Raw genomic sequence first — 23,601 nt, 5'->3', positions numbered from 1 at the left:
TGGTGGCTGGTGTGCAACGGCCTCCACACTTTAATAAATATATATTTTTTTTTTAAATCCACGCACGGGCATCTTCCATCCTTCAACATGTAGTTCGGGACCTGGAAAAGTAGGTCCTTCATTGAAACACCTGTGAATTCATACCTTTATGGCATGGAAGCGAGTCATCCTTGATACGAGGGACCGCCAAAGAAGTAGTGGGCTACATTCTAATAACCGCTCTCCCCCCCTCCCTGCCGCTCCCTGTGCAACGATTACCTTGTCTCTGGTGTTCTGATGAAAGGTTGTCGACATGAAACGTTATCTGTTTCTCCCTCCAGATGCTGCCTGACCTGAGTATTTCTGTTTTAATACCCCGTCTCCAGGGTTCTATGCTGAGTAGAAGATGGAGGATGTTGAGTCGCGATTTACGCATCTCCTTCAGCCCATCAGAGAGCTGACAAAGAACTGGGAGATTGACGTGGCAGCTCAGCTGGGGGAGTATCTGGAAGAGGTGAGGTCTGGGTGTTGCTGAAGATTACTTGTCTTCCTGTGGCATGATTCACTGCCCTTTCTTTATCGCCCTATCCCCAATTCTTTCTGTCTTCCTCTTTCCTTTTTTTACTTTCTCTCTTTCTGGATGTCTTCCTCTCCAGCCATGATCTTATTGAATGGCGGAGCAGGCTCGAGGGGCCAAATGGCCAACTCCTGTTCCTATTTCTTATGTTCTTTATGTATGTCTTCCTCTCCAGACATTATCCATCAATCGTATAAAATCACTAACCTAACGTTTCAAAACATTCCCAAACTTGATTATTTTGCCTCTTGAGGAGTGATGAGATATTTCTGCACCAGACAGACAGCATTTCAATGAATTAATGTACAGGTAGATTCTTAGTGCGTTCTCCCAGATTTAATCTGCCAAAGTTTATGTCTATCTGTCCATTTAAAAAGTTTGATCGCAGTCCATCATGGGCAGTTTAATCTTACATTAACTTGGTCTCTATAAATAGCTTGGGGTGCAGCTGTTTATCGTGACGACCAGGTTAATTTAAGATTAAACAATCTGGCATTTTCAAACAACTGTGGGGCAAAGTATCGGATCGAAGCACAGGCTTCTGTAAAAACATTGATGGTACTCAAAGGTAATAAGCTCTTTTCATTTAGTTAAGTTTCATGTTACTGTTAAATATGTAGGGTTTTTTTTTAAAAGTCTTTATTTAGTTGCAAACCTTATTTTGAATCCTGGCAATTTCAGTTAGTGACCAGCTCCCCTGATTGTTGGACAAACCGCTCACTTTTGTGTCATCTTCAAAATTGCGCTGCCTCTACCCAAATCCTAATCATCTATATCTCTGCCCCGTGGAGCCGGCTCCTGGGGGACCCCAGTTCCAACTCTTATCCAATCTGAGAAAGGTCCATTTAACCCTATCTGCCAACCAGCATTCTGTACATGTGGCTACAGCTGCGATGTGTAATCCTCAGGGTAATTTCTCTCTCTTTTTCTCTCTCTCTCTCTTCTAGTTGGACCAGATCTGCATTTCCTTCGATGATGGGAAAACGACAATGAACTTTGCAGAAGCTGCACTGTTGATCCAGGGCTCAGCGTGTATTTACAGCAGGAAGGTCAGTTAATCCCGGCCTACTGTGGTGGAGGGGGCTGGATGGGATTTGGGATGCATGGGGAGGGGTAGGCCTGGTTTGGAAGGAGGGGTGTGCGAGACGAGGAAGGGGCTGGGCAGGTTGGGTGTGGCACTAGGGTGGGGGGAGGGGCGTGTGGGTTGGAGGAGGGCTCGGGAGGGGCTGGCTTGGTTTTACGGGGTTTGGGGCGGGGGGTGATGGGTCCAGGGAGCTGATTGCCCACTCATTTTTGGTCCAGGAATATATATTAAGGTGGAGAAATATGCTTAGCAAAGCTCAAAGCCTTTTTAAAAAAAAATATATATCAATATGAAGGCCTTTAATGCAAGGTTTGGAAAACTACCTGGGCTAGTGTTGGTGTCAGTCTGATGGCAGCTTAGGAATTCTCTCTGTTGCTGCAGACTGGCCTGTTGGGATTGATGAGCAAGAACAGGGTGTGAAGATGTTTTACCTTTCTCCACAGGTGGAATACTTGTATTCTCTCGTGTACCAGGCGCTGGACCTCATCTCCAACAAAAAGTAAAGAATCCTTGTAATAATTAGCCAGTACTGGCCATGGATTAATGCCTGCAGGGAGGTTATGCCAAGTGCCCTATACACACAAGGGTGCTACACTCAGTAATGCATGGTGTATTATACAGCAGAGTTATATTAACGCAAGAGTGTTATTTAATGAAAATAGTGGCATCATCATAATACAGTAGCATAGTGGTTATGTCACTGGACCAGTAATCCAGAGGCCTGGACTAATTATCTGGAGACATGAGTTCAAATCCCACCGTGGCAGCTGGAGAATTTAAATTCAGTTAATAAATAAATCTGGAATAAAAAGCTTGAATCAGTAATGGTGGCCATGAAACCACCAGATTGTTGTAAAAGCCCATCTGGTTCACTAATACCCTTTTTAGGAAAGGAAACCTGCTGTACTTACCCAATCTGGCCTGTCGGTGACTGCAGACCCACAGCAATGTGGTTGACTCTTAACTGCCCTCTGAAATGGCCTAGCAAGCCACTCGGCTGTATAAGGCGGCTCACCACCACTGTCTCGAGGGCAATTGGGGATGGGCAATAAATGCTGGCCTTGCCGACAACAGACACATCCCATGAACAAATAATTAAAAAAAATTAAAAATAAGGAATCACACTCAGAACAGTGTTGAGACCAAGAGTACAATATTCGAACATGGAATATAAGAAATAGGAGTAGGCCATACGGCCCTTCGAGCTTGCTCCACCATTCAATAAGATCTTGGCTAATCTGATCTTGGCCTCAGCTCCACTTTCCTGCCTTTTCCCATAACCTTTGACTCCTCTATAGTTCAAGAATGTTTATCTCAGCCTTGAATATATTCAATGACCCAGCCTCCACAGCTCTCTGGGGTAGAGAATTCCAAAGATTTCCGACCCTCTGAGAGAAGAAATTCTTCCTCATCTCCGTCTTAAATGGGCAACACCATGGGCCCAAATTTTCCCAGGAGTTGCTCCATTTTTTTTTAGAGCAATTTGATTTTTCTAGAGTATCTTAAAAATTTCCATTCTGCACATTCAATTTGCGCCAGTTTTTTTTAGTTTCGTTTTTTTTTCAAAAGGGGGCGTTATCATCCACCTATGTCTGTTTTGGCCATTTAAGCCAGTTTGCACAGCTAATAGTTGCTCCAAACTAACTTAGGCCGGCATTTGTGGCCGCACAGAAAACCCTTGCGGAGAGTTAAAAAATCAGCGCAGGTAGGTACTCAATGACTTGACTAAAGAATGTGAATAGGATCAAACAGTTATACAGAACTGACAAACTTCGCAAAGTTAATTTACTCTCCAACAGAAGCATTCATGGAAGCTTAAACTACAAAAATAAAAGTAGTAAAGAGACAAAACATATTTACATAATTTTTTCAAAATCTCTAAATAAAAACAGTTATTTCCCCCCCATCAAAACGCTCTCTTCTCCCCCTCCGCCCCAATCAAAACTCCCCACTCACCCCATATGAAAACTCCCCCCCCCCCCCCCATGAAAACTCTTCCCTCCTTCCCCCCCCCCCCCCCCCCAAACTCTCCTCCTCTCTTCCCCTCCCCCCAAATCAAAACTCTCCTCACTAAACACAGCACAACCATCAATAAGTAAAAAATAAAACTCAAGTCCTACCTTGGCCCGGGAGGCCACTCGGTCGGGGATAGGGGAGGGACATTGGGTCCCACGCTGCAGAGGAGTTACTGCGCATGCTCGAAACCTCCAGTGCGCATGCGTTGAGCTGCCGGCACTCTTGAGCGCAGGGCCCTAGCTCCGATCCCTAATTGCATTGCCACGCCGCCCAAGCGGCCAGAATGCGGTGACAACTTTTTGCCGCCGTTTTTATCCTAGGAAGTCGGCACACCTCGGGTGAGTGCGCCAAAAATTGGCAGGGGCCAAATTTGAGCCCCATATTCTGAAACTATGCCTCCTAGTTGTAGACTCTCCCACGAGGGGAAACATCCCCTCAGCATCTACCCTGTCGAGCCTCCTCGGAATCTTGTATGTTTCAATAAGATCACCTCTCATTTTTCTAAACTCCAATGAGTTTAGAACGGCCAACGAGTATAGGCCCAACCTGCTCAACCTTTCCTCATAAGACAACTCCTTCATCTCCGGAATCAACCTAGTGAACCTTCTCTGAACTGCCTCCAATGCAAGTATATCCCTCCTCTGTACTGCAATATTCTGTAGTCTCTCTCCATTTAAATAATATTTTGCTTTTCTATTCTTCCTCCCAAAGTGGATAACCTCACATTTTCTCACATTTGTGTACACAATCTGCCAAATTTTTTACCCACTCACTTAAGCTATCTATATCCCTTTGCAGACTCTTTCTGTCCTCACAACTTGCTTTCCCACCTATCTTTGTATCGTCAGCAAATTTGGCTGCAACACACTCCGTCCCTTCATCCAAGCCATTAATATAGACTAAATAGTTGAGGTCCCAACACTGATCCCCATGGCACCCCACGAGTTACAGTTTGCCGACCTGAAAATGGCCCATTTGCCTGACTTAGTTAGCCAATCCTCTATTCATGCTATATATCACCCCCAGTACTGTGCTCTTATCTTGTTTAGTAACTTTTTATGTGGTATCTTATTGAATGCCTTTTGGAAATCCAAATACACCACATCTACTGGTTCTCCTTTATCCACCCTACTCGTTATATCCTCAAAGAATTCTAATAAATTTGTCAAACACAATTTCCCTTTCATTTTTTTATGATGATTTTCTAAATGTCCTGTTACTACTTCCTTAATAATGGATTCCAGCATTTTCCCAATGACAGATGTTAGGCTAACTGGCCTAAAGTTTCCTGCTTTCTGTCTCCCTCTCTTGAATAGGGACATTACATTTGTGGTTTTCCAATCACCTGGGACCTTTCCAGAATCTAGGAAATTTTGACCAATGCATCCACTATCTCTGCAGCCACTTCTTTTAAGACCCTAGGATGCAAGCCATCAGGTCCAGGGGACTTGTCAACCTTTAGTCCCATTAGTTTGCCTAGTACTTTTTCTCTAGTGATGATTGTTTTAATATCCTCCCTCCCTTTTGCCCCCTGATTATCTATTATTATTGGGATGCTTTTAGTGTCTTCTACCATGAAGACTGATTCAAAATATTTGTTCAAAGTCTCTGCCATTTCCTTGTTCCCCATTATTAATTCCACAGTTTCGTCCTCTAAGGGACCAACATTTACTTTAGCTACTCTCTCCCTTTTTATATACTTGTAGAAGCTCTTGTTATCTGTTTTTTATTTCTTGCTAGTTTACACTCAATCTGTTTTGTTCCTCTTGCTTTTTTTTTTTAGTCATCCTTTGCTGATTTCTAAAATGTTCCCAATCTTCTGGCTTACCACTAATCTTCACAACATCGTTCATCCTTCTCGTAGTCTTTCTTTCTCAATGAAATATATCTTTGTTGAGAATTATGAAATATCTCCTTAAATGTCTGTCACTACTTATCTACCATTTTGTACTTTTTAATCTATTTTCCCAGTCTACTTTAGCCAACTCCGTCTTCATACCTTTTGTAATTGCCTTATTTAGGTTTAAGACACTAGTTTCAGACCCAAGTTTCTCACCCTCAAACTGAATGTGAAATTCTAACATGCTATGATCACTCTTCCCTAGAGGATCCTTTTACTATGACCTTTAGTATGAAATCATTAATGAATCCTATTTCATCACACATTACCAGATCTAAAATAGTCTGCTCCCTGGTTGGTTCCATAATGTATTGTTCTAAGAAACCATACCGAGTACACTCTATGAACTCTTCCTCAAGGCTACCATTGCCCACGGACACAGATTGAGGATTATCAGGGACAAAGATTGAGGATTATCAAGGGTACAGATTGAGGATTATCAGGACATAGATTGATAGTGATTGATTTAAGTTCCCCCTCATTATAGCCCCTTGATGATCTATTTTTGGGATGCTTTTAGTGTCTTCTGTCGTGAAGACCGATACAAAAAATGTGTTCAAAGTCTCAGCCATTTCCCTGTTACCCATTATTAATACCCCAGTCTCATCCTCTAAGGGACCAATGTTTACTTCAGCTGCTCTCTTCCTTTTTATATACCTGTAGAAGCTATTACTGTCTTTTTTTTAATTTCTTGCTAGTTTGCTCTCATCTATCTATCTTTTGCTTTATTATTTTTTTTAGTCGTCCTTTGTTGGTTTCTAAAAATTTTCCAATCCTCTGGCCTACCACCAATCTTCGCTACATTGAATGCCTTTGTTTTCAATTTGATACCATCTTTAACTTCCCTAGTTAGCCACGGATGGTTCATCCTTCTCAGAGTCTTTCTTTCTCACTGAGAGTTATGAAATAGCTCCTTAATGTCTGCCACTGTCTTACCCTTTAATCTATTTCTCCAGTCCACTTTAGCCAACCCTGTCTTCGTACCTTTTGTAATTGCCTTTATTTAAGTTCAGGACACTAGTTTAAGACCCAAGTTTCTCACCCTCAAACTGAATTTGAAATTCTAACATGCTATGATCACTCTTCCCTAGAGGATCCTTTACTATGAGATCATTAATTAATCCTGTTGCATTACACATTACCAGATCTAAAATAACAGGATTATACAACTAAACAATAAGTTACTACTGGAACATCACACGCAGTAACATGCTGTGTTATTAATGAAACATTACACTCCGAACAATACACTCAGTAACAGGCTGTGTTATTACAGAAACATTACATATGGTAGCAGGCTCTGTTATTATAGGATTGTTACACTCCGTAACGGACTGTGTTATGGGACTGTCACACTCCGTAACTGACTGTGTTATGGGACTGTTACACTCAGAAACAGATTGTGTTATTATGGGACTGTTACACTCAATAATCGAATATTATTGAGACTGTTACACCCAGTAATGTGCTGTGTTAACACTAGATGTGGAAGGTTGTTCAGTAGGAGAGGATCACTGTCCATACTTTCTGTAAAAGTAAATGTTTTGACGGTGATGTTCTGGCTGTAGAAACTGCTTGAAATGTCGTTTTTGTGTTTGCTATTTTAGGCAGAATCAAAAGGCTACATCTATTGGGAATGATGGTACAGATAATGATGTGTCCTTGGCTAATCAGATGGCTGATCAGGAAGTAAGGAGCTTTGACTCAGGATTCACTGTTCATTAACTCTGTGAAATTAATTAGATGTAAATGACTGAAGCAAAATTATTTTTTTTAAACGTGCATATCTCCAGCTATTCGGAATATCTAAGTGATATGACTGTTATGTTGGCAATCTGTTCCATGGGATGGAAGCAGTGATTCCGATAGTGAACACTGGTATGGGGGCACTGGAGTTACATGAGGAGATGTGTAAACTGAACCAGAAACCAAGTGGGATGAATTGGTCTGTGAGGTTGAAATGAACAATAATATTCTCCTGACCTTGTAAAAATGGGATTGTAAATTTAACTGCTCGGTGGCTGTGTCATGCAGTTTGTGCATGGCGTCCCTTCAGGTTCCAGCACCATAACAGTCACTGCTCTGGTGTGAGATACTGCTCCTATAATCTGTCCATATTTTCTGTAAATGTAAAAGTACTGGGCAGTTCTGATCATGTCTTTCTACATCTGATGTCACTAACTGCTAATATCCTTGTTTTCCAGTTTTTGTCTCTTGATGATATTGAGTGTTCAGTAAAAACCAGCATTGATTTGCAGAAGGAGCACAATTCGACCGTACGTAATCCTTATTTGTGATTCCCCTAACTCTGAATGATGCAAAGTGGGACTCGGTTAGCATAATGGGTCATCTCCACCCACCCCACCGCCCGCAAACCCACCTAGCACATCGAGCAGGAGGCTGCGAGAGGTGATCGAGGAATGGGCTGGGGACAGAAGCTGGAGGGCACGAGAAATGGAACAACATGGATGATGGTCGGGCATTTGAAGAGCAGAGCAATATTGAAGTATGAATAACACTAGGAGGGGAGTGAGGCGGCGATGGGAGATCACATCGGACTAGGGCATCAACCCGAGGGGCTGGGGGAGGGGAGAGCATGTGGTATGGGGCGGGTGGGGCGGTGTGTCTGAGGTAAGGCGGTGGGGTGGATTGGATTAGCGTGCGAGGGAGGAGTACCTGAGTTAAAGGGGGTCGGGTGGAGAGCCTAAGCTGAGGGAGAGACTGGGTAGGTGGGGGGAGCCTGAGGTAACACATGATGTGGCAGAGAAAGAAAATGTCTGTCGACCTGGGGACTTGCACCACCAGTGGTGGGAGGTCTGCAACTGCAATGTGACAGGCAACTGTTTACATTAGAATTCCCATTATAAATATTTACATTGTGACTACCCTGTGCTTTCTTCTCGATGCTGCAGGCAGTGAACATTATCCCACTAACACCAATGGCATTGGTACCACCAGAGGAAATCGAGAAAAAGAACAACCCACTGCTCAGGTACAGAATGTGCTGCCACACAGATAGATAGCAGATCAAGGCAGGCACCCAGACAGATGGTGTGAAAGACCCAGTCAGTGTGTCTCAGGCAGACACTCTGAAAGTTTCTTTCCCTGCCAGCTGTAAGGGTTCTCTAGTTTCGGACAGCTTTATTCCAGTTGCTGGTGGAGGTTAGTTCACCACACCAGGCTGTGTAATGTGCTGCCACTTGATTCTCAATTGGCTGGCTGGAGAAATGGAGATATCACATTGCTACAGTGCAGATATGGCTCTGAATCTTGTGTTAGTGATTTGGGACAATTTATAGGGAACTTCACTTTGTATCTAACCCGTGCTATACCTGTCCTGAGAGTGTTTGATGGGACAGTGTAGAGGGAGCTTTACTCTGTATCTAAGCCCCTGTACGTGTCCTGGGAGTGTTTGATGGAACAGTGTAGAGGGAGCTTTACTCTGTATCTAACCCCCTGTATATGTCCTGGGAGTGTTTGATGGAACAGTGTAGAGGGAGCTTTACTCTGTATCTAACCCCCTGTATATGTCCTGGAAGTGTTTGATGGAACAGTGTAGAGGGAGCTTTACTCTGTATCTAACCCCCTGTATATGTCCTGGGAGTGTTTGATGGAACAGTGTAGAGGGAGCTTTACTCTGTATCTAACCCGTGTTGCACCAGCCCTGGGAGTGTTTGATGCTGATATTGGGTCCATGGTTGAAGCTTACTTACATGCCAGTACTGACATTTTACACCTTGATAAGAACAGTAAATTTCCCACATTCGGGATACATTTACATTAAATGTTCAGTATCCAGGTGAGGTGTAATTGTTGGGGAGCTCTATGGCTGAAGTCCAGGAGTTAGATGCCGGTGACCACCCATTTACTGATACTGCGTCACATGGAGCAGGAAGGTCCCCGGTTACCTTCTGTGCTGATCTCGGCCCGGTGTGCCTTCAGGTTAATGAGAAGGAGCAAGTACAGCGCTCCCACCTGGTGACCTGCCATGGAAAGTTTATGTGTTGGTGTTGGGTCGGGTCAGGATTGGGATTGGGTAGCATCGCTTCCCTGGTTCTGGTGCTGACGCACTCGCCTCGCACACGATGCTGGAAGGACGTCGAGACTCATGGAGCCAGGGGGTGAGGGGGAGGACAGCGGCAAGGAGGAATTGAACTAAACACGAATGTCCAATCCTCAGTTACTAACTGAACAAGCTTTCCTCTTCACTGTAGCCGGAGAGGAGAGATCCTGGGCAGCCGCAAGGATTTCCGAATGAACACTTGTACCCCTCACATCACAGGCGCCTTCATGTTGGAGCTGGCCAACGTGTCACCGATGAACTATCTGAACAGGCAACAGCAGGACAGCGCCGGGCACAATGGTAATGCGCAGTGTGCCAGCGAGCTGGTGACACAGTGCAGTGTTGCAAGCTCTCGCTGAGAGTGAGACAGAGTGTGTCACTAATCCTCAGCACTGTTCTGTATCTCTGGAGCTTGATTATTGTCTGATTGGACAGCTCCCATTCCTTGAATGTGAGCTTTGCTGCTGTGACTTGGGTGTTTGATGTTAGTTATTTCGCTAATCAGTAATCCTGTCCCTTTTTTAACTGGGATTTGAAGCTATGGGGAGAGAGTGGGGCAGTGGAATTAGTTTAGGATTGATACAGGGCTATGGGGAGAGAGTGGGGTAGTGTGTTTAGTTTAGGATTGTTACAGGGCTATGGGGAGAGAATGGGGCAGTGGGATTAGTTTGGGATTGATACATTATCATCATAGGCAGTCCCTCGAAATCGAGGAAGACTTGCTTCCACTCCAAAAGTGAATTCTCCGGTGACTGAACAGTCCAATACAGGAATTACAGTCTCTGTCACAGGTGGGGCAGACAGTGGAAGGAAAGGGTGGGTGGGGAGTCTGGTTTGCTGCACGCTCCTTCCGCTGACTGTGCTTGTTTTCTGCATGCTCTCGGCGTTGATACTCGAGGTGCTCAGCGCCCTCCCGGATGCTCTTCCTCCACTTAGGGTGGCCTTTGGCCAGGGATTCCCAGGTGCCGGTGGGGATGTTGCATTTTATCAAGGCAGCTTTGCGGGTGTCCTTGAAACATTTCCTCTACACGGCAAGCGAGCAACAGGTGGACAGGAGTTCCGAGTAGAGCGCTTGCTTTGGAAGTCTTGTGTCGGACATGCGAACAATGTAGCCCGCCCAATGGAGCTGGTTGAGTGTGGTCAGTGCTTCGATGCTGGGGATGTTGGCCTGATCGAGAACACTAACGTTGGGGATTTGCAGGATCTTGCGGAGACATTGTTGGTGGTATTTCTCCAGCGATTTGAGGTGTCGACTGTATATGGTCCACATCTCTGAGCCATACAGGAGGGCGGGTATCACGACAGCCCTGTAGACCATAAGCTTGGTGCCAGAGCTATGGGGGGAGAGTGGGGCAGTGAGATTAGTTTGGGATTGATACAAGGCTATGGGGAGAGAGTGGGGCAGTGGGATTAGTTTGGGATTGATACAGGGCTATGGAGAGAGAGTGGGGCAGTGGGATTAGTTTGGGATTGATACAGGGCTATGGAGAGAGAGAGTGGGACAGTGGGATTAGTTTAGGATTGATACAGGGCTATGGGGAGAGAGTGGGGCAGTGGGATTAGTTTGGGATTGATCTAGCCAAGATCCAGAACAGACCTGATGGGCCGATTGGCTTTCTGTGCTGTAAACAGTCTGTGATAATGGAAACAATTTCACTAGATTAGGTAAAGTCTTCTCTGTTCCAATGAAAGCCAGCCTGATTTCTTCAGAACTGAAATTCCTGACATCCGGGGTCATCTTTGTCCTTCCTGACCCTCAACAGGACCCTCATTTCCTTCCTGTGGGGAAGTGCCCTGGACTGTGCACTATGCTTGAGGTGGAGTCTGACTAGCATCAGTAATACAGCCCTTAAATACTCGCTCCCTCTGTCAGATATTGATGGTATAATCCAAGCGTGGGTCTGGCTGCATATTGCCTGATCAACAAATCTGGAATATATTTGTGAAACTTCAGGTTAGTTAAACATGGGCTGCCTTTCCTAAAAGAGCATAACTACCCCTCCAGGTATTATACTTTTTCAGAACTGTTGTGCCTTGGTTTTCAGACTGTCTGAGTGTTTAAGTAAAAATCTGTCTGAAGATTCGGCCCCTGCTGGAGTATTGTGTCCAATTCTGGGCATCGCCACTCTTCCCTTCCCATACCGTTGCCTCTGGAGTCCCCAATGATCCATCCTTGGCTCCCTTTTTCTCATCTACAAGCTGCCCCTTGGCAACATCATCTGAAAACACGTCGTGTTCCACATGTACGCTGACTACACTCTGCTGTATCTCACCCCCACCTCTTCGACCCCTACACGGTCTGATTTGCTACTCTGCCTGTCCGACATCCAGTATTGGATGAGCAGAAATTTCCTCTCAGCTAAGTATTGGGAAGACCAAAGCCATTGTCTTTGGTCACGGCCACAAGATCTGTTCCTTAGACACTGTTTCCATCCCTCTGGCTATTGTCTGAAGCTGGGCCAGACTGTTCGCAATCTTGGTGCTGTGTTTGACCCCGAGATGAGCTTCCGACCACACATCTGCTCCATCATCAAGACTGCTTACTTCCACCTTCGTAACATCGCCCAACTCTGATCCTGCCTCATCACATTTGCTGCTGAAACCCTCATCCATGCCTTTGTTACCTCTAGACTTCACTATTCCAATGATCTCCTGGCTTCCACCCTCTATAAACTTGTGCTCATCTAAAATTCTGCAACCTGTATCTTAACTCACACTAAGTCCCATTCATCCATTACCCCTGTGCTTGCTGACCCACACTGGCCCCCGGTCTGGCAATGCCTCAATTGTAAATTTCTCATCCTTGTTTTCAAATCCCTCTTATGGCCTCGCCCCCTCCCTATCTCTGCAACCTTCTCCAGCCCCACAAGCCCTCAAGATCCCTGCTCTTCGCCAATTCTGGCACCTTGCGCATCTCCGATTTTAATCGCTCATCCACTTGATCAAGCTTTTGATCATCTGTCTTGATATCTCCTGTGGCTCGGTACAAAATTTTGATTGATTACATTCTCTTGTGAAGTGCCTTGGAACTTTTGCTACATTAAAGACACTATATAAAATGCATGTATCTTTTTGGAGAAGGGTACAAATGGAATGGGTGCGGAGGAGATTTACTGTAATGAGCTTCAGTAATGTGGTGGGACTGGAAAAGCTGGGATTGTTCTTGGAGCAGAGAAGTTAAGGGGAGATTTAATAGAGATGTTCAAAATCATAAAATGTTTGGATAGAGTAGATCAGGCCAAACTGTTTCCAGTAGCAGTTGGATTGGTAACCAGAGAACACAGATTTAATGTAATTGGCAAAAGAACCAGAGGAGAGATGAGAAGAATTTTTTTTGCACGGCGAGTTATAATTTGGAATGCACTGCCTGAAAGGGTGGTGGAAGCAGATTCACTAAACTTTCAGAAGGGAATTGGATAAATACTTGAACGGGACAAATTTACAGGGCTATGGGGAAAGAACAAGGAAGTGGGCTAATGGGATAGCTCTACCCAAGAGCCAGCACAGGTACGATGGGCCGAATGGTCTCCAGTGTTGCATCATTCTATGATGTTGGTGATTATAAGGAGGGCAGATGTCTCCTGAGATTGCCGCCGGTGCTTGCTGAGAGCACAGCAGGTTGTGTGGCGCATGCGGTGTGGCCACAGGCAGGTTACGCAGCAGGGAGTCTGGTCGTCACACTGTGCCTTGCATTGTTTACAGGCTTGCAGGAGGTTCCACAGTACGTGGAGATGGAGGGCAGCGACTGTCAGGCTCCAGTTCCAGTGTTGCGCTTTTCAGATGAAGGGCTCGGTAAGTATTCTGCTCTGGGGAATCTGGTGCTGCTTCTTTCACGTTGAGACAAGGGATTTGGGGATGTGGAAAGCAGCAATGCCCTTGCGAGGGTTGTTGCTGCTTTGCCTGTTGTGTTGAGTATATCTCAGCACCACATGGTATTGACAGACCAATCTGGTGTTTCACATTAATTCATGCAGAAAAAAAACAAGTGCTGCATTTCACCAGGTGCGTCTCACTGAAATCTCCGTGGTTATTTTCACACGAATCGAGATTCGGTTGTGTGGCCCCAGAAGGTGCTGCCTCTTGCTGTTCGGTAGGTGCAGGCACCCGCTGGTCCCCCGCACAAGGGGCCCAGCATTCATGTCAACCGGGGCACTGGCTTGCTGGGGGAGAGGAGGGGAAGGGTCACAGCTGAGCCTTGTGTCCTTGCCCCATTTTCCAGGGGTCAGGTGGGCAGTGATCAAGAGCAGGAGCCTTGAATAATGCTACCCAGCTTGGGGGTAGTGTGACATTTAGCAACATGCAGGAACGAGCACAGTAACCGCGAACCTTCTTGCTCAGCAGGATAAGATCGATACTGTTCATTATTAATCACAGCTAACCCACTGCAGGAGGCCCTTCAATCAGGCAGCTTCTGACCGCTAGCGGGCAGCTGCCCAGTTCCCCGATCCACAGCTCTCCAACTGCGAGTCTGGTAAACGGGCCCGAATTACTGCCTCGACTCTCGTACTGCTCTGCGAATCAGATGGTTTGTCATCACGAGACGCCACCTTCAAGCAGTCTCCATTGTAGCCCATGATGGGATATAGATTTTCTCCCTAGTATAGAGACAGGCAGACTAACTCTCCCAGTGTGCAGCTGCAGACTTCATTTTAAAGGTGCTATAGCGCAACCAAGTTACCCATTCCAATTAAATAAGCACAGGCTGGGATTCCCACCTGCAACCTTGTATGAGTATCACACTGAGCATTGCTCCGCCATTAGGGAGCCCTCGGGGAGGGTACTTCCAGTATCAAGCTCTCCCCAGTTATTGATCCTTACTGTTCCACAGAGATCCTGTGTTTGCTGAGAGCTGCCAGTCGATACCAGCATTGAGGACTGTTGGCAAGTGGACTGAGTGTCAGGGAGCAGGTCCAGGAGCTGGGGGAGTGGGCTGAGGGTCGGGGAGCAGGCTGAGGTCCGGGCCGGGTCCAGGGGTTGGGGGTCCAGGGCCTGAGGGTCGGGCCGGGTCCAGGGCCTGAGGGTCGGGCCAGGTCCAGGGGTTGGGGAAGCAGGCTGAGGGTCGGGCCAGGTCCAGGGGTTGGGGGAGCAGGCTGAGGGTCGGGCCAGGTCCAGGGGCTGGGGGAGCGGATTGAGGGTCGGGCCGGGTCCAGGGTTGGGGCTCAGGCTGAGTTTCGGGCCGGGTCCAGAGGTTGGCGGAGCAGGTCGGGGGCCGAGGGTTGGGGTGGGTCCAGGTGCAGCCCAGGCTGTGTCTAGTCCTGGAGACAGTTGGCGCTTGGAATAACCAGATGGGGATGGATTATATTGCAAATCCTGCCCCTAGCCCCATTCTCTTTGCCCTTTAGTTGTTGTTGTTGTGTGCAGGACTCTTGAGAATGTTCTGGACTAAACCCCCTCGCCTGTGCTCTTGCCTCAGGTCCTGCAGGAAGCGATGATGATGATGGCGGCGATGTAGATGGCGGTTTTCCTCCGCCGTTAGCGGAGGGCGCAGAGCACGTTGAACAACAGCAGGTAGGAGCTGGGTTGGGGTGGCATCTGTGAGGAATGGTGGAGCATGTACAGTAGGCTGCGAGACTGGGGTGTGTCAGCTCTTGGAAGTATAACATTCCCACTTCATGTTCCTGCAGGCTGTGCATGAGGTTCGGGGTTACATGCTGCGTGACAGGGGGCCGACTGCGCCCGACACGGTGAACACCAAGGTAACATTAGCAATGCCTGCAAAATATCCTGTGTTTCAATTTTCAAAATATTGGAATAATCAAGTCCGTAGGTAACAAAGGCATGGATGGGGGTTTCAGCAGCAGACGGATTGAGGCAGGGATGGAGTTGGGCGATGTTCGGGAGGTGAAATTAGCCAGTTTTAGTGATGCTGTGGATATGTAGTCGGAAGCTCATCTCTGGGTCAGATATGACACCAAGGTTGTGAACAGTTTGGTTCAGCCTCAGACATTTGCCAAGGAGAGGGATGAAGTTGGCGGCTAGGGAACAGCGTTTGTGGCAGGGACCGAAGACAATGGCTTTGGTCTTCCCAATATTTAGTTGAAGGAAATTTCTGCTCATCCGGTACTGCATGTTGGACAAGCAGTGTGACAATTTAGAGACCGTGGAGGGGTTCACCGATGCTCAGTTTGGGTTCTGCTAGGACCATTTGGCTTCAGACCTCCTTACAGCCTTGGTCCAAACCGGGACAAGAACTGAATTCCAGAGGTGAGGGGAGAGTGACTGCACTTGATATCAAAGCTGCATTTGATTGAGTGTGGCACCAAGGAACCTGAGTAAAATGGAAGTCAGTGGGAATCCGAGGGATAAAGCTCTCCACTGGCTGGAGTCATACCTAACTCAAAGGAAGATGGTTGGGGTTATTGGAGGCCAATCATCTCAACCCCAGGACATCGCTGCAGGAGTTCCTCAGGGCAGTGTCCTAGGCCAAACCACCTTGTTGCTTCATCAATGACCTTCCCTCCATCATAAGGTCAGAAGTGGGGATGTTCGCTGATGATTGCACAGTATTCAGTTCCATTCGCAATTCCTCAGATAATGAAGCAGTCTGTGCCCGCATGCAGCAAGACCTGGACAATACTCAGGTTTGGGCTGATAAGTGGCAAATAACATTCGCGCCACGCCAGTTCCAAGCAATGACTCTTTCCAACAAGAGAGCCTAACCACCTCCTCTTGATACTCAATGGCATTACCATTGTTGAATCTAGTCGCATCAAGATCCTGGGTATCAACATTGACCAGAAGCTTAACTGGATCAGCCACATAAATACCGTGGCTACAAGAGCAAGTCGGAGGCTGGGTATTCTGTGGCGAGTGTCTCGTCTCCTAACCAATGTTTTCCCTAAGCTGCGCAGACCGTTTGCAAGCTGGAAGAGATACTGCGTATGCGCGGCCATGCAGCAAATTTAAAGGGACAGCACACTAAATGCACTGCAGTAATTCCTCCCAAACCCGCGACCTCTACCACCTTGAAGGACAAGAGCAGCAGGCACATGGGAACACCACCACCTCCAAGATCTCAATCCAAGTCATACACGATCCCGACTTGGAAATATATCATTGTTCCTTCTATGGGAACACCTTCGCCACATGGACTGCAGTGGTTCAAGAAGGCCCACAACCACCTGCTCAAGGGTAACTAGGATTGGGCATAAATGCCGACCTTACCCGGTAATGAACAAGGAACAAAAAAATCCGACCAGAGAAATGGGTAATTAACATGGTGGGGCCTCATGCTTTTTATGAACCAGCACACCTAAAGCAGGAGGTTCCTTGTCGAGCCCTGCTGTGGTGCCTGGAATGCTGGGGCTAAGTTTAAGCATTACCCTCCTGATCGGCAGCCTCATCAGCAAGTCGGGTCTATCGCAGTAACATTATTCTCCTGGTGTGCGTGTGTGGGAGGTGGTCGGCTGTGTGGGAGTCAGTGCGCTAACGTTAATCATAGTATCAGAAAATGATATGGTACAGAAGGAGGCCATTTGGTCCATCGAGTCTGTGCCGGCTCTTTCGAAGAGCAATCCAATTCGTCCCACTCCCCCGCATCTTTCCCTAAATCCCAGCAATTTTTTCTCCAAGTATTCACTCAATTCCCCTTCGAAGGCCACTATTCAATCTGTTTCCACCTCCCTATCAAGTGTGCAAACTGAAATCCTGTTTCTTCGTGTCCCTTCTGATTCTTTTGCCAATCACCTTAAATCTGTGCTCTCTGGTTATCGCCCCTTCAGCCATTCTAAACACTTTCTCTTTATTTACTCTTATCTAAACCCTTCATGATTTTAAACACCTCTATCAAACCTTCTCTGCTTTAAGGAGAACAATCCCAGTTTCTCCAGTCTATCCACATAACTGTACCCCTCATCCCTGGAGTCATTGTAGTAAATCTCTCTCTCATTTTTACCCTCTCCAAAGCCTTCACGTCCTTAAAGTGTGGTGCCCAGAATTGGACACACTACCCCAGCTGGGGCCGAACCAGTGTTTTGTAAAGGTTTAGCATAACTTCCTGACTTTTGTTCTCTGTTCCTCTATTTATAAAGCCCATGACCCCATATGTTTTATTAACTGCTTTGTTACCCGTGCCACCTTCAAAGATTTGTGCACAAAAGCCCCAACTCTCTGTCCTTGCACCCCGTTTAATTTGCCCGGTATGGGGTGGGAGTCGGGTGTTGACGTTAATTGCCTGTCCTATGACATGATGCTCCCTGTCAAGAGCTCGATTTCAGAAAGTTAGCTTTGGATACAGCCAATGTGGACCGTTTTTGAGAATTCACTTCTGCTTTCTCTTTGCAGAAGTAAACCCGAGTAGGACGCTGGGTGAGATGGTCGGAGAGTGGAGGATGTGGCATTTGGTCATCTCGAGCCTCGGCTCCAGAGACTTAAGCGCATAGTCCAGGCTGACACTTCAGTGCAGTGCTGCACTGTCGGAGGGCTGGTGCTGCTTGGGTGCTGCACTGTCGGAGGGCCAGTGCTGCGTGAGTGCTGCACTGTCGGAGGGCCAGTGTTGCACTGTCGGAGGGCCAGTGTTGCACTGTCGGAGGGCCAGTGCTGCGTGATTGCTGCACTGTCGGAAATGCTGCCTTTATCCCTCAACCAACACGAAAAACATAATCTGGTCATGTTTACACTGTTTATGGGATCCTGCTGTGTGTAAATTAGCTACCGCGTTTGCTCATATTACCACAATGACTACACCCGAGGTTGTGAAAGACGCTATATAAATGCAAGTTCTCTCTCTCTCTCTCTCTCACGGACTGATTGCCTGTTTGTGCTGCAGGAAGTACTCGACCCCTGGCGGAGCCTGGACCCTTTTGAAGCCACTCAAGAAAAGCCATTCAAGAAAGGTACCATATTGAATATGTCCGTTTTCCCCCCTCCTGTGTCTGTGTTGTGCCCGAGCTCTGCTGGGAGGGAGGGAGGGAGGAAGGGAGGGAGGGAGGGCATGGAGACAAACTCCAGTAGAAAAGAAACGTTTCTTTGTTTCAACAGGGAATGCTGTTGTCATCATCAAGGAACTAGAGATGGGTTGGGTGGGAGTTAGAATGACAGTTGTCTGATTATCGAGGGTCTGTGAAAATCATGGGCTCCCCTCCGTCCCTCCCCCCACCTGTTGATCCCTACTTAGAGGAACCTCATGATGAATATTTCAGCAGTGCTGTTAATATCCCTGCACCTCGGTTCTCCTTTTCAGTAAATATCAACAGCTACCCACATCGGCCGAGTACTGGCAGCAGAGCGAGAGTCTCCGTTTGCTGTATAACTGGTGTGTAAGTACAGCTGCATGGTACCCGAGATGTGCTTGAGGTATTTGAGCTTAGAATGCATGAGGCTGAGAAAGATGAGGTGGGGGAGGGACAGTCTGCTGCTGACTGCAGAGCATTCAGATGCAGTTCCACAGTTACTGGCTGCTGCCTGCTACCTCACCTGGGAGGCTAGCCTTCACGTGTGAACATCGGCTGGGAGTGATGGTCGTCCATTGGACTAGGGAGGCCACGACCGCAGAGTCTGATCCTGGCCTCCCCGCAGGCACCTTCCAGTGGAACAGTGATCGGGAGCTGGCCGCGGTCTCCAAATTAGGGCCGAGCCGTTCAAGGGTGATGTCAGGAAGCACTTTTTTTTTTTTTACACGCAAACTAGTTGAAATCTGGAGCGCTCTCCAAAAGGCTGTGGATGCTGGAGAACAATTGGTACTTTGAAGACTGAGGTTGATAGATATTAGCCAAGGATATTGAGGGCTATGGAGCAAAGGCAGGTAAATGGAGTTGAGGTACACATCAGCCATGAGTATGTTTATGCCTTTCCTCTGCCTCTAACCCATTGTATCAGGCCAATAGTAATCACAACTGCTGCCTTGGTTGGGGCCAGCTATCTCAGCTGGGGTTCTGACCTCGAACTCTGCTCTGTACAGCCCAGTGACACACTGACTACCCTACCAACCCTGTACAGCCCGGTGACACCCGACAAACCCTGTACAGCCCACTGACTATCTGACAAACCTTGTTTGTGCAAGGAGGCCAAAAGCAAAGATATCGTCACAGAAAAGGAGGGTGGTGAAATGTGTAAGAGTCTCTCAGCCATGTGTGTGATGGTCTGGAATATGTTAGCTTGTTTAGTTGTGTTTACAGTAATAAAATGATCGGACGAGTTTATGATAGAGCAATATAACCATGGTAATAACATAATTGGAAGAGATTGAGAAGAGGTAAGTGTATGTTTGTTGCGTTTGTTATTCTGTTGTCCTTTGTCTGTATCTATGATGTGCTATGATTTATTGGTGATATGCATGGAATGTTGGGATTGGAAGCAAAATAGGTCTGAGATGTGAGTGAACCACTGTATAACAGCTCATACTGGTTGTGGCTAGTATGATTAAGCTCTCACACTGGATTTGTGATGTTTCAATAAAGATCTGATCCTGCATTGCTACATCTGAACATATATGTAACCCGGCGTTTAAAGGAACAAGAAAGCAGTCCAACACAGTGACGCTGACTATTCAACAAGCCATTGGATCGTCAGGGGGGCAACTGTCTGGTTGTGATGCAGGACCCGAGTGTGATGGAGTTGTTTGAACTGATTGATTCCGCTCGTTACTCTGTTCTGTTCTAAGACCTGGCATGTGACTTTGTGTTCTGCAGGAATACACTTTGTTATCCCGGCGTGTGTCAATGTCACAGGAACCAAGCGGAAACGGAAAACCTTTGTTAAGCTGAAAGAGTTTGGGAAGTGGTTCTCTACGACGTGTGAGTAGCTACTAACTGGATCCTCCCCGTGTTCACGGAATCCATGGAGTCTGCGCTGTGCCCGCGTGTGTCTGCGCTGAGTGAGCTTGCACCCGTGTGTCACTCATTGCAGGTGTATTCTTGTACTGTGTGGCTCACTGTGGATGTACCCATAGCAGCAGTGACTGTCACTGTGTAAATTGTGTACCGTGTTCTCGCCTACACTTTCTCTCTATGGACACACTCTGTCTGGCTCTCTCAAACGCTCTCTCTCCCCCTTTCTTTTGTCTCCCTCAGATTACGGTGGATGGAGCGATTTGAAGAGCAGGAGAAAGGGCCCAACGTTTGCAGGTGAGAGGTGGTGCTGCGCTCTGGGGCCGGTTGGGTTCCTGCCTCAGTGGCTCCATTTAGCAGGTTCTCATAGCTAGGGAATTTGAGTATAGGAGCAGGGAGCTCTTACTGCAGTTGTACAGGGCCTTGGTGAGGCCTCACCTGGATTATAGTGTTCAGTTTTGGTCTCCTAATCTGAGGAAGGACGTACTTGCTATTGAGGGAGTGCAGCGAAGGTTCACCAGACTGATTCCAGGATGGCTGGACTGACATAAGAGGAGAGACTGGATCAACTAGAAACATATAAAATTCTGACGGGACTGGACAGGTTAGATGCAGGAAGAATGTTCCCGATGATGGGAAAATCCAGAACCAGGGGACATAGTCTTAAGGATAAGGGGTAAGCCATTTAGGACTGAGATGAGGAGAAACTTCTTCACTCAGAGAGTTGTTAACGTGTGGAATTCCCTACCGCAGAGAATTGTTGATGCCAGTTCATTGGATGTATTCAAGAGGGAGTTAGATATGGTCCTTATGGCTAAAGGGATCAAGGGGTATGGAGAGAAAGCAGGAAAGGGGTACTGAGGGAATGATCAGCCATGATCTTATTGAATGGTGGTGCAGGCTCAAAGGGCTGAATGGCCTACTCCTACATCTATTTTCTATGTTTCTCTGACTCTACTGAATGTAAGAAATAGGAGCAGGAGTAGGCCATTGGCCCCTAGAGCCTGTTCCGCCATTTAATAAGATCATGGCTGATCTGATCACGGACTCAGTTCCACTTCCCTGCCTGTTCCCCATAACCCTTTATTCCCTTATTGCTGAAAAATGTGTCTATCTCCACCTTTAAATATATTCAATGACCCAGCCTCCACAGCTCTCTGGGGCAGAGAATTCCATAGATTTACAAACATCAGAGAGAAGAAATTCCTCCTCATCTCAGTTTTAAATGAGCGACCTCTTATTCTGAGACTATGCCCCCTAGTTTTTGTTTCCCCTAGTAATGGAAATATCCTCTCTGCATCCACCTTGTTGAACCCCCTCAGTATCTTGTATGTTTCTCATTCTTCTGAACTCCAATGAATATAGGCACAACCCACTCAACCTATCTTCATAAGTCACCCCAATCAACCTAGTGAACCTTCTGAACTGCCTCCAATGCAAGTATATCCTTCCTTAATTACGGTACGCAGTACTCTAGGTGTGGCCTCACCAATACCCTGTACAGTTGTAGCAGGAACTTGAGCGAGTTGGCTGTAATGTGAACAGCGCCTACATCCTGACGGACATCTTCTCTTTCACTGAGGAAGCTATTGCCTCCTCGGGTTTACCCATTTTCCCTCCCCTTTCTGTAAACGGGGGCTCGTGGCGAGAGGGCTCTGTAAACGGGGGCTCATTGTGAAGTTGGACCTCCAAGTAACTAACTGGTTTTATTGTGGGTGGAGCCTGGTGAGTTTGGCTTGTGTCGTGTGTTACTGACTGATTTTTAAAATGGTCTCTTTGCTTCGCAGATATGGAGGTTCTGTACTGGCACCACATGAAGGAGAGACTCCGGGCACAAAGGAAACATCAGCAAAGGACGGTGAGTGTTTGGGGAGAGCTGTGTGTTAGTGTCAGGAGGGAAAGGCCAGCTGATTATGTGAAGCTCCCTGGGCAGTGTGGAGATCAACTCATCAAAAACAATGTGTGTAGAAATGTAGATTATGAACTGAGAGTTCCTCCACAGGGTCAAGGTGGGAGCGAGTCGTATAGCCAGAATTCTTGGGTTAATCACTGGTCTGCGCTGATTTATCTGGCACAGATTGAGGATGACCACTGATCAGTGAATCAGTAACAAGGGATTGAGGATTATCACTGGGAGAATGAAGGGTGAAGCTAGGTTTTCATACAGTTGGTTAATACACAATGATTTACTACGGGGTTTTTGAGACTGAACATTTATGAATGGAAGGCTGTTTCCAGTGGGGTTCTGTAGGGCTCAGTACTAGGCCCCTGGCTTTTTGTGGTACATGGAGTGTCAGCTGTGGTTCAGTAGGTAGCACGCTTGCCTCGGAGTCAGAAGGTTGTGGGTTCAAGTCCCATTCCAGGAACTTGAGCATATAAATCTAGACTGGCACTGCAATGTCAGAGGTGGCGCCTTTCAGATGAGACGTTAAACCGAGGCCCCGTCTGCTTTCTCAAAAGGTCCCACAGCACTATTTTGAAGAAGAATAGTGGAGTTATCCCTGGTATCCCGGCCAATATTTATCCCTCAATCAACATAACGGAAAACAGATTGTCTGATCATTTTCACATTGCTGTTTGTGGGAGATTGCTTGTGCTCAAATTGGCTGCTACCTTTTCCACATTACAACAGTGACTACACTCCAAAGGTACTTCATGGGCTGTGAAGTGCTTCGGGATGTCCGGTGGTTATGACAGGTGCTATATAAATCCAAGTCTTTTTTTTTTATATAGCAATGATTTGGACTTCAATGTAGGGGGCATGATTAAAAAGTTTGCAGGTGATTCAGGAATTGGCCGTGTGGTCGTTGGTGAGGAAGAAAGCTGTAGACTGCAGGAAGATTTCATTGGACTGGTCAGGAGGGCAGAAAAGTGGTAAATGGAATTCAATCCAGAGAAGTGTGAGGTAATGCATTTGGGGAGGGCTAACCAGTCAAGGAATACACAATAAATGGTAAAACACTGAAGTGTAGAGCAACAAACCGACCTTGGAGTGCATGTTCACAGATTTCCTGAAGGTATGAGGACAGGTAGATAAGGTGATTAAGAAGGCTTATGGGATATTTTCCGTTATTAGCCAAGGCAGAGAATACAAGAACAGTATAAAACACTAGTTAGGCCACAGCTGGAGTACTGCGTGCAGTTCTGGTCACCACATTACAGGGAAGATGTGATTGAACTAGAGAGGGTACAGAGGAGATTTCCGAGGATGTTGCC

The 23,601-nt window shown here is 46.8% G+C and overlaps 1 protein-coding gene across 2 annotated transcripts in view; it reads left to right on the top strand.

The window, feature by feature from the left end:
• ncaph2 (non-SMC condensin II complex, subunit H2) overlaps positions 1–23,601 on the top strand; it is a 40,753-nt gene that overhangs the window by 3,074 nt on the left and 14,078 nt on the right. Inside the window, exons 2-15 of one of the 2 annotated variants that reach the window (XM_070897290.1) lie at positions 366–493; positions 1,504–1,605; positions 2,084–2,139; positions 7,164–7,245; positions 7,761–7,832; positions 8,469–8,548; positions 9,771–9,919; positions 13,322–13,411; positions 15,033–15,127; positions 15,244–15,315; positions 18,387–18,453; positions 20,248–20,352; positions 20,629–20,682; positions 22,173–22,243. In XM_070897290.1, coding sequence (XP_070753391.1) covers positions 386–493; positions 1,504–1,605; positions 2,084–2,139; positions 7,164–7,245; positions 7,761–7,832; positions 8,469–8,548; positions 9,771–9,919; positions 13,322–13,411; positions 15,033–15,127; positions 15,244–15,315; positions 18,387–18,453; positions 20,248–20,352; positions 20,629–20,682; positions 22,173–22,243 — 1,203 coding nt within the window. In that variant the 5' untranslated portion in view covers positions 366–385. Of the gene's footprint in view, positions 1–365; positions 494–1,503; positions 1,606–2,083; positions 2,140–7,163; positions 7,246–7,760; positions 7,833–8,468; positions 8,549–9,770; positions 9,920–13,321; positions 13,412–15,032; positions 15,128–15,243; positions 15,316–18,386; positions 18,454–20,247; positions 20,353–20,628; positions 20,683–22,172; positions 22,244–23,601 lie in introns of those variants that run through there. The other variant, XM_070897291.1, reaches the window with a different exon arrangement.

The sequence above is a fragment of the Pristiophorus japonicus genome, chromosome 13 (genome assembly GCF_044704955.1).
Source record: "Pristiophorus japonicus isolate sPriJap1 chromosome 13, sPriJap1.hap1, whole genome shotgun sequence".
In the NCBI taxonomy this organism is placed as follows: Eukaryota; Metazoa; Chordata; class Chondrichthyes; family Pristiophoridae; genus Pristiophorus; species Pristiophorus japonicus.
This window is presented reverse-complemented; position numbering and strand designations above follow the sequence as displayed.